This window comes from Cyprinodon variegatus, unplaced genomic scaffold (assembly GCF_000732505.1).
Source record: "Cyprinodon variegatus isolate N-32 unplaced genomic scaffold, C_variegatus-1.0 Scaffold1007, whole genome shotgun sequence".
Classification (NCBI taxonomy): Eukaryota; Metazoa; Chordata; class Actinopteri; order Cyprinodontiformes; family Cyprinodontidae; genus Cyprinodon; species Cyprinodon variegatus.
In genome coordinates, this window is record NW_015151460.1 from 152314 (window position 1) to 163478 (window position 11165).

Below are 11165 nucleotides of genomic sequence, written 5' to 3' on the forward strand. Positions count from 1 at the left end.
CATTTCTTAGTTTTGCCCTGGATTTTGTAGCGTTTGTGGACGCTACGTCGCTACTTGATCAAAATAATAACGTTGCTACAGGAAAGTTACTTGATAAATAAAGCAGCGACGCTACGGTCAAGCTACTGGAAAATGTAGTTAAACTAATAGCTTCGCTACACGTAGCGGCGCTACTGCCCATCACTGTTTATGTGTTGTCTTCTCAATTCAGAGGGCCCCCTGTCTGTCTTTGCCTAGGGCCCCAATTTTCCTAAATCCGCCTCTGGCCATACGGTCTGTCGCTTAGCAACCGTGACAATTTAAACACAAAGCAGGAAAAGAATGAATACCGAACGGTTTCATTTAAAACATTTTTTTTTTATTCTTTTAATTAATTGAACAAAGTCATGAGAATCCAGAGCGGAATAAAGGTTCCAACCACCAGGAGCATAAACAAATAAAAGCAAATATGATATAAACCTTAGTCATTTAAATAACTTGCTGCTGTCATTTTGCACATCTCTGATGTTGCTATTTTCAAATATCCATCACTGTAAAAATGGTCTCACAATGAATCCTGGGTTACCAAAGATAGGATAAAAATTACCCATCCTTCAAATCGGGCAAAAAGTAGGATACATTTGTAGGCCACAAAACGAGGAGTCTTGGAATCAGACCAGACCTCAGCGCCGCTGAAGGACGCAGCCCATAAATTCTTTTAATTCTACAGCCGTTTCTGCTCATCAGGCTTCCTGTTACATCAACAACCGCTTCGTCATCGACTCCGACATCCTTGCTTCAAACGGGATCATCCATGTCCTCCAGGGACCTCTAAAAGCTCCTCCTCGCCATCAAGAAGTGAGTGTTAATGTCGCCTTTGATTACATCTTAAACAGATCCGTTACTGGTTCTGATCTGGCCCTGCAGATGCAGGTGGCCCACCAGGCCGGGATGGGAGTGGGAGTGCTTCTTCTGATCCTCCTGCTGCTTGGTGTAGTCTTTGTTGGATATCGTTTCTGCAGCCACAGCAGCAAACCCTTCCAGTTCCACTACTTCAAGGCGAGTCAGATAAACTCATTTATTAGACATTTACATATTTGATCAGTTTTGATGCCGATTCCCTTTAGAACGTTTGCATTCAGCCCTTTGACCTTTACTCCTCTGTTCCTACAGGATGAGGACAACGAAGAAGAACCTGCAGCAGAAACTGCTAACTACAGCCGCAGCGTCTGTAACCCTGTTTATGAAGCTAGTTCGGAACCAGCCCCAACTTGGTCCGATGCATCTGGTTCTGCAGGGAGTCCACAGGCATCCGTTAAGGCTGAAGTGAGCTCTTGTTCCTTATTGATGCTCAGCTGTTAGAGCGACCAGATCGGGGTTAACGTGAGCATCTCTGCAGGTGGAAGACAGACATGAGGTGGTAAATGGAGGATCATATGACCTGCTGCAGGACGGCTGAGCCTGGGACCCCTCTACTGGATCAGAACCACCGAGATCAGCAGCAGAATAATTCCAAAAATGGTTTAACCTGAAGAATGGAGTCATTTCTGCAGAGTGGAGCCACCGGAGCGTGTTTAGGTGGCAGAACAAACTGATGGCCAGATGTTAAAGTTCTAAGTGTTTGTGGTTGTGTTTGAGTTCTGGGAATAAAATAGCTGATTGACAACCGAGTCACGAGTTTAATTCTTTTACATGAAATGCAAAAAAAAGATAAAAAATGGCATCAAACAGAGGTGGTTTTAGAGCCAAACCAGGTTTAATTTGTTAAGACAAAAAATGTTTCAGGGTTTGACTGAAAATAAATTTTATTGCTCCGTCACGTCGTCGATCCACGACCGGTAGTCTGGGAGTCCAGTAAAGATGGCCGGTTTGTCTGCTTTGCACCGCAAGCTGCCCCATGTGACCACGCCGAACAGGAAGTATGCGCCATGCTTCCGACAGAAAAGAGGAGCTCCAGAGTCTCCCTGCAGACAGAGAACAAGGGTCTGGTTTGATGGCATGGGTTTTTACCCAGTGGTACTGGTTAACTGTTGCTTTATGGTCTGAGGGACATTGTGCATCATGGCTGAGCTTCCTGCTGAGGCCCATAGTTACCATGCATGAAGCTGAGCCTGCAGGATCTGAACAGATGTGATCTTCGCCGATGAAGTCTCCCCACTTCTGAAGGCAGGTAGTTTGGTTGACCAAGGTCAGCGCAGCATGATGCAGAGAACTGGGATTTATGTTCTCTGAAACGAAGGAGAATTTGAGCAGGAAAAGGTTAATATTTTTAAGAACCTGGAGATTTCCCCTTTGGAACGGGTTCTCCATGTTCAGCGGTTAATGAAAAAAACAATTAAGGGCGGCGCCTTTCATGGCTGCAAAGCTTTGGACAGTGTCCAGGATCGGTTTTCCGAGGGTAGTGCAAATGGGGCTATAAAGTATTATTGATTTAGGAGGGGAAAAAAGCAAAGAGCTTTTGCACTTGGTAAAACGATTCAGAAATGGAATACAATCTTTTTAAACCATCTCCATTTTCTTATTTCAGGTGCAGTCAATATGAAAGAAATCCATGTTTTAGATCCAATATCCCAGCTCAGAACGAATTCTTTTAAACAGCTGCTTCCCCTCAGGGTTCAGTAAGAACCAACCAGAAACCCTGAACATCTCACCCTTGCAGATAAGCAGTAACCTCAGAACAGTTGGTTCCTGTGGGAACGAACCATTGGACCTTTGTCTCTGAAAGACTTATCAGAATAGTTACCATTTTACTGAACAGATCTACAGAACGTCAGGCGTTCTCCTGCTCTCTCTCACCTGTTGCTTCAGTTCTTCCCCATCCCGCTGTGAAACACAACCAGCTTTCATCCAGTTCCTCATCTTCCTCAGGGACACATATTGGAGACACTTTTGGACCTTGAGACAGAACCAAGGGACATTTTCACAGTATTGCAAGAGAGACTGGAGAGTGAGCCAACTGAATAACCTCTGTGCTGGTCTTTTATCATTGGGTTTTACAGGGAACTTGATCAGAGTTGTTGCAGGTTCTCTCCATCTGCGGAGATTCTTACCATATCTGGCCGAGACACTGAGGCGGAGCAGCGACAGGTCTGCCTGAGGAGGGAAGCCGGCTCCATGCATGGGGCTGAAGACCTCGTCCACCAGGATGGTTTGGCTTGACTTCTTACCCAAACCATGGACTCCAAGGACAGCTACATCTTCTTTGGCACTGTTCGGAAAACAAATCTGAGTGTTTCCTGCAGTGGAAGTCGAGGGCACCTTGTGAGCTGGCCAGAGGTTCACCTGACGCTGCAGTGTTTCGCTGTGACCACCCAGCGGTGGTGGATCAGAACTCCGCTGCAGTAGTGCTGCCCGTTGGACTGCAAGCTGACCATCCATGGCCAGAATGAAGGGCAGGCCTCAGTCACATTCTCCACACGGACCTTCCCTTTCTGTGAGACAGAGATCCAAGCGGTGGCTGGAGCCTGGTTACATCCGGAGGTCCGCTGCCTGCCACACCTCTCCTCTGTGGATCAAAGATGGGTGAGATTATTAGACATGCGACATGGATGGGTTCTGTAGAACCTCAAACATCTCTGCATTGAGGTGACATACCCTCCTGGGAAAGAACATCATCCAACAGCTCGTTTTCATCATCTAAGTTTGTGAGGACAAGATGTTAGTGGCCAAGACTTTGTTGGGTGAAAAAAAGCCACATTAATCCCAAGCTCACTCATTGCATCAGTGATCCACTGAACATGCTGCTGGACTTTGGTGTAGACTCCTGGTTTCTTTGCTCGACCGCAGCCAACTCCCCAACTAACCAGACCTGCCAACTCATGTCTGGTTCCATTGAAGCAGGACAGCGGACCTCCAGAGTCCCCCTTAGACCCAAATATAAGGTTTATTTAGAAGAGAACACTAAAGGTCTTCAATTTGACCCAATCCCATTTCATGATCACTCAGTCCATGCATTTGTTACTTCAAAGCTGGACTATTGTAATTCTTTACTATCAGGAAGTCCACAAACTGTAGTTAAAAGCCTTCAGCTGATCCAAAATGCTGCAGCCAGAGTTCTGATGAAAATGAAAAAGAGATCATATCTTTCCTATCCTGGCTTCTCTTCATTGGCTTCCTGTTAAATCCAGGATAGAATTTAAAATCCTCCTTCTCACATATAAAGCCTTAAATGGCCAAGCTCCATCTGATATCAGAGATCTGATTGTTCCTTATGTTCCTAACAGAGCACTTCGCTCTCAATCTGAAGGTTACTAGTGGTTCCTAGAATTTCTAAAAGTAGAATGGGAGGCAGATCTTTTAGTTATCAGGCTCCTCTCCTGTGGAACCAACTACCAGTTTTAGTCCGTGAGGCAGACACCCTGTCTACTTTTAAGGCTACGCTTAAAACATTCCTTTTTTTTAAAAGCATACAGTTAGAGTGGCTCAGGTTATCCTGAGCTATCTCTATAGTTATGCTGCTATAGGCTTAGACTGCTGGAGGACATAGGGACCCCTTTTTCATCAATCTATCTCTATTCTCCCATTCTACAGAACCTGTTATTTCTCTCTAGGATGGAGTCACAGCCAAACAGGAAAAGACAAAGCTACTATGAGAAAAAGCAGAGAGAGCAGAACGTTAGAGATCTAACTATCAGCTGTGCTGCTGCTATCAACACCTTTGTTTATAGATGTTGGAGATCAACCTCTCTTTCTCTGACTGGCTGGAGGTGCCCTCTTCATCCTCTGACATGGGAGCTGGCTCGGAGCTCTTGCCTGGCTGTGTGTTTCCTGGACAGGGCATTTTCTATCTCTGCTTCTGTCTCCTTGAACCCCAGGTTGCTTCCTGTTAAAAGGGAGATTTTCCTCTCCAAAAGTCCTTCTCCTGAAGGACCTTTGGCATTAGCCACTCTTTAGAAATCTTATCTCCACTATGTTTACCCTCACATGTAAGCACCAGCCCTGAGATGGGACTCAAATTCTAGATGACCAATCTGTAACCCTAACCCTCAGTCCAAAGACCCAACTATGCTGCTACCATGACTTCCCGTTGCACTTAAACCATCTAAAACCTTCCCTGACATCACATAATTTTCCTCAGACAATTTGACCGAATTGCAACAGCCATCAACCTGAATGAAAGAAAGCAAACCGATCTGGTTCTGACCTTTACCTCCACATCAAGAGGCCTGGTGATCATGCCAATTTCAATGCATAGCAACCAGCAACATCTGATTACCAATCAGAATCTTCAAGGATCCACTCATTCAATTCAATTCAGTTTATTTCTATAGCGCCAATTCACAACAAGTCATCTCAAGGCACCAGATCATATAGTCAGATTGATTCAAAATTTTCCATCTTAGGGAAATCAGTTGATTGCATCGACTTATTGACTCGAAGGCAATCCCTCACACCAACCATGCTTGTAGCAACAGTGGAGAGGAAAAACTCCCTTTGAACAGGAAGAAACCTCCAGCAGAACCAGACTCATAGTGAGCAGCCATTTGCTGAGGCCGACTGGGGTTCCAGGAGACAGAAGCAGAGATACAAAAAGAAGCAGTGATACAAAAGGCAACTATAAAAGGCAGCCCCACCCAGGAAACACAGCCAGGCAGACGAGCTCCGAGCCAGCTCCCATGACAAGAGGAAGAAGAGAGCACATCCAGCCAGTCATAGTCAGAAACAGGACTACACTGAAAAACAGGCCGATCTCCAACATTTATAAACAAAGGTGTTGATGCCAGCAGCACAAACTGATATTTCTCTCCAGGATGGAGTCACAGTCACACAGACGAGGCAAAGCTACTCTGAGATAAAGCAGAGAGAGCATAACGTTAGAGATTGAACTAACAGATTCTGCAGAGTGGGAGAATAGAATCATCCACATGTTCAACAGCTTATGTTACGCCCTTAGTGGATGGCCTGGATAGAAGAAACGCAATGGTACTAAGCATAAGGCCTTGTTGGACGCCACTACTCAGTTCTCAGGATTAGGAAAACACTTTCTTCTAGATCTCTGTTCAGTTCACATTGTCCATACAGCAGTACTCACCATAAATAACCAAAGGTGTTCTACAAGGACACATGGGTCTGTATTATGTCAAGGGCAGCCCAAATGTATTCCTTTTTCCAGTCCAAAATAAAGGACAGAACTGAGTTTTGATACAGACTGAGCAGAAATGACTTTGCTCAATAAGATCAACCATGGGTTCTATTTAACACACAACTGTCAGTATTTATAATCCAGAGAAGTATTAGAACAACCCCACAGACTGTTCAAAATAGGCTTCTGTTCATTTCTCTGTCTATGACAATTTAAGTCACAAAAGAACCATCCGGGAGTCTACCTGACATGCATCCACTCCGCCTTCATCCTTCCCGGCACAGAACATGGACGAGTGGACTCTGCCCTTGTAGTACTCATTACAATCATCCAACGCCAGGAGGCTGACGTTCACCTCTTGCAGTCTGTTAACTCGGGGACCATCTGCAGATAAAAGAAGGTTTAGAGTCTCCAGAACTATCTACCTGCTCTCCAGTGTCCTACAAATCCACCCTGAACAGACTCTCTCTTGTAGACCCCCAGCCGGTGATGGTGCACTTCATGGTCTCGGGCAGTGGGCTCATCCAGATGTCGATAGGTCTGACGAACTCGTTAAAAACCAAAGGATGCTCCAGCTTCAGCAGGGCTATGTCACTCTCTTTGGTTTTGGTGTCATACTCTTGGTGGCTGATGATCCGAGAAATACCCACCAGCTGACCAGAAAGAAGAACAGAGTCCAGTTATGTTGGTTGTTCTGCCTCAGAAGGAGCAGAAGAGTTTGAGGATCCAGTTCTTGGACCAAAGCCCACCTGCTCTCCTGATTCTTCAGGCTTATCCAGGTCATGTTTTCCTGCCAGAACCTTCCATAGAGATTCTTTGTTAAATCTGTGAAAACATCAGCTTGAGCCACGAGGATCGTAAGCTCCCACCTCCTGATTCACCTCAACCTCTGACCTTTTGAAGCAGTGGGCAGCTGAGATGACCCACTGTGGCCCAATGATGGCACCGCCACATGCCGGCATGGAGGAGAACTGAAGGGAGACCTGCCAGGGCCAAGAGTGGGCCCAGGCCTCTTGGCCCCCGATGATCCTGGTCTCCATGTCCATCTCAGCAGGGAAGGCGCGCATGCCGGCAATATCTGAGGAGGTTCAAGGAAACACAGGAGGAGAATCTCTACATGCAAGACCAAACACAAAACCCAGGTCTGGTGATGTTCCACCTGCTGGTCGGACTCACCCCTGAAACCAAACCAGCCAGAGAAGGTGGAGTGTTCCTGCAGAGTTTCATTCAGAGTCACATTCAGCAGATTCTGGGTCTGATTCTGGTTCCCATTCTGGTTCCCCTCTGAAAAATTGACCCAATAATCACCTCAGAACATTTGGATCTTTTGAAAAACATCTTTCCTACATCCTTTTGGGAGAAATCGGTCAGCTCAGAGAGTCTGGGTCAGGTTTTGGTTGGAACCCAAATGTACCTGTTGCTTATTTAAAGTCGTAGGTGAGCGGCTGTTCCTACCGGTGCATTTCCGAATTCTCCAAAGTGGTACCTGACTTTACACGTGTGCCTAAAGTGAATTTGATTGATCGTTTATCAAGAGGACGGGGTTGCTGTGGCGGAAGGTTCACAAGCAAGTTTGTTTGTGGCCGGTTTCTCAACAGCATCTAACCAGTTAGCAACTTAGTGCTAGTAGGTTCCCAATAGGAAATTCCATTGGGACCAAGTAGCACTAAATTGGTGAGTTAGAAACGACGCTGTCAAGGAACGCTATGGACAGAGGAAACATGCAAGAGGAGGAGAGTTTAGTGTTGGAGGTCGTGGATGAGTCTCCTCTGTCATCCATTTTTTATTTAGAGGAGGAAAGCGGGGATGAAAATGTTGTGGAAGAGGACGCCAGAAGCTTGGTTTGGTGTAGAAGGTTTCCAGCCGTACATGTTTGAGCCCTTGCCTCGCAACGTTGCCAGTTCTGTTAGCTCTACGCCTGCTGAAGACACAGACGTCCATCCCCGTGAACACTGGGACGGAACTCAATGGGAAAGGAAATTATTCTTATTTCAACCGTTGCATATGAATTAAGTGCTACGCTACACTATGACCGAAAAAAATTGACAGATGACTGTTATATACGGATATATGATTGGCTAAATTTAGGTTTACAGGCTGACATATAACTAACTGGCCTGCATAAGATAACGATAAAAAAACAAAACAGTTTTTAGGACAGGGTTTTTTTTTTATAGAAATGTTCTAAATGTTAGGACAATATCATCTGGTAAAGAGTAAATTTATATACATATTTAAGCCAGAATGATTTGAGATTTAAATATGACTTCCCTACGACTTTAAGAAAACCAACCTTAAACAGAGGGGGTGGATTCAGTGGAGGACCTCGCCTATCCAGCCAGGCCAACAATTCACTTTAACAACCCTCCTTTCAGACACTTAGACGGGTATAGGGCATTGCAGGCTAACAAAAGAAGCCAAACGAAGCTTTGTTGGGCTACTGTATAAAACCTCAAACTCAACACTATTCCTACCTTTTGAATTGAAAAAGCTTCCTGGATGGGTAATGTTTCCAAACTTGGAAACAAAGTCCAGTGGATTGTTTTTAAGTTTCCTTCCCCCCCCCCATTTCCATTTTTTGAAAGGACTTTGACCCGAATGACTGAGAATCTTCGGCAGGAGACAGAACTTACTGGTTCTGATGTCATCACAAGAACCAGCCTGTTTAGCCTAAAAAACTTCACTGGGCTCTGGAGGTTTAGTTGAGGTTTGATTTTTTATTTTTTTTGTACATCAGGAGCCAGAATCTAAACAGAGTTCTAGGTAGAACCTCATGGATCCCAGAGTTTTTCACTCTGGGTTTCCTTTCATTCCTTCTTTGCCACTTTGCAAACATTCTGGCCTGGTTAAAACAGGAGATGCTTCACATCAGTAGATCCAGTTAAATCTTCCAGAACTTAATGTTTGCCGGAAGTTCTATCTTAAATTTGTGGGTTTTCACCTTTTTGGCTTCATTCACAGCAAAATAAAACCAGATCAGTCCAGTTGGATCCAGCTACACACGTTCTGTTTGGTGGTTTGAGTCCATTTGCATGGAGCAGGTTTTTCTCACCTGTCTGAAAGGAGACGACCACAAACGACAGAAGGCAGCAGAACCAGAGCAGCATGTCTGTTTCATCCATCCACTGAGAGCCGCTGAGCTGCAGCTTCATCAGGCAGCTGCTACACTCAGCTGTCTGATTGGACACACCTGTTACAGCAGCAGATCAGGCCTAGAACCAGCGGGCTGGATGGAAACAAGCTGGAAAATGTAAATATATGGAGGGACTTTTGGTCCACAATTGTAGGAAGCTAAGAAAACTTTTGTAAATTTGAAATGTACTCCAGAAATACAACTTTGAAAATTGTTTGAATCAAAAACAGTTCAGAGCATGTTTTTGTTTAGCCCTCCTCTGGAGAAGCTGCTTTGGCTTCCACCCCCCCAAAGACAGAAGGTGCGTTCGAATTTATGGGCTGCGTCTTCAAAGCACCTGTTCCACCTGGACGGGATCCTTCAAAATCTGTGAAAAAAAGGAGACCGGAAGAGTTTTGGATGGGAATTCAAACAGGTCTAGCCTTCAACGGCTTTCTCCGCAGTATGCTCTGTCGCTTAGCAACCTTGATAGTTGACACACAAAGCAGGAAAAGAATGAATACTGAACTTTTCAAAACTGTTTCTTTTACATTTTTTTTATGGTAAAGTGAACACAGAACTCAGAGTGTAATAAAGGTTCCAAACACCGGAAGCATGAACAAATAAAAGCAAATGTAATGCTATAAACCTTAGTGAGTCAAATAACATGCTGCTGTCATTCTGCACATCTCTGATGTTGCTGCTATTTCCAAGTATCCATTACTGTAAAAATGTCCACAGCTGTTTATTGGATATTTATTCTCCAGGTGAACAGTTTTATATTGTTAAAACACTTTCTAGTATTTTATTGTTTATATTTTAACTCTTCCCTATTATGTTAATTCTTAGACATCTTTCTAAGGTCCACATTTGTGAGACAATTTTTCTCTATAATCTTTTTGCTGATATAAACACCAAAATTTCCCCATTGTGGGACAATGAAGGGATTTTCTAATATATTCTATTCTTTTCTATTCTATAAAAGGGGTAGAAAGATATAAGTAAATCTAAACAATGTATGTATAAAAAAATATATCTGAAAAATCTCTTATATTCAACAACAAAAAATACGTAGTTAAGCATGTTGTGCAAAATAACAATTAAAAAATAAAAAATCCTGTTAGATTTATAGTCCCCACTCTGCAGATATATTAGAATCTGTCCTTAAATTACAGCCAAACCCATTTACACAGTAAGGCTCTGAACTTCTACTGGAAAAGCTAATGACAAATTAATTATTGACATTTATTACAGATTCATTTTTCTCTACTCTAGTGTTCCGGTTTACTTACTATAAAAATAAAAAATGTTCTACCATAATCTGTTCTTCTGGGAGGTGGTTGTCGGTGAAAATCCAAAAACTCTGAATTTTAAAACTGCAAGGTACCAACAGTTGTAATCGTTTTTAGCCACCTTTTGTAGTTTAAACTTTAGGTTATGTTCTTCATCATGACTATTACCAAATCATTGGCTGTTCTGCTCATTAAAAAGATGGACTTAATAAAGTAGCTAGTATTTCTATCAGTACATTCAGACTTAGAGATTAGAGGTGGGCACTAAGGGGGGCGCTGCAAGCTGAGAAAGCTGAATTTTTTCTTCAAACGGATTAAATTCACATCTGAACACCATCTCCAGGTGAGATGGTGGACCTAGTAGTTAGGGCGTTGTGCCTGAGGTTCTGAGTTTGAGCCCCACTATGGTCCCCAGATGCCACACAGTAGCAGCCCACTGCTCCCCAAGGGGATGGGTTAAATGCAGAGAGTGAATTTCCTTGCTCTGTATTTGTGACAGTATAATGACATTAAAAAAGCTGAAAAACAAATACTTTCAGTTACTGAAGTAACCTTTTGATAGAAATTCACTTTTAGGTGTTACTGCTTCATATAGTGTCTGATGGATGAAGGGTGAATGGATGAATGGAAGGATGGATGGATGGATGGATGGATGGATGGATGGATGGATGGATGGATGGATGGATGGATGGATGGATGG

General features: G+C 43.8%; 2 protein-coding genes across 2 annotated transcripts in view; one reads left to right on the forward strand and one right to left on the reverse strand.

The window, feature by feature from the left end:
* Positions 1 to 1638, forward strand: part of stab2 (stabilin 2) — a 38140-nt gene extending 36502 nt beyond the window's left edge. The window contains exons 64-67 of the mRNA XM_015399401.1: positions 727 to 837; positions 907 to 1038; positions 1153 to 1305; positions 1379 to 1638. Of these exons, the coding sequence (XP_015254887.1) occupies positions 727 to 837; positions 907 to 1038; positions 1153 to 1305; positions 1379 to 1438 (456 nt within the window). The 3' untranslated portion in view covers positions 1439 to 1638. The remainder of the gene's footprint in view (positions 1 to 726; positions 838 to 906; positions 1039 to 1152; positions 1306 to 1378) is intronic.
* A 146-nt stretch (positions 1639 to 1784) lies between these two features.
* On the reverse strand, positions 1785 to 9213 carry LOC107100770 (transmembrane protease serine 9-like). The gene is made up of 13 exons (XM_015399403.1): positions 9114 to 9213; positions 7238 to 7369; positions 6956 to 7139; positions 6811 to 6886; positions 6525 to 6714; positions 6306 to 6445; positions 3692 to 3842; positions 3574 to 3615; positions 3262 to 3484; positions 3030 to 3187; positions 2776 to 2874; positions 1990 to 2207; positions 1785 to 1943 (listed from the first exon to the last, which is right to left on the reverse strand). Exons 1-13 carry the CDS (start codon positions 9211 to 9213, stop codon positions 1785 to 1787), a joined length of 1872 nt encoding a protein of 623 aa, XP_015254889.1.
* Positions 9214 to 11165: the final 1952 nt, after the last annotated feature.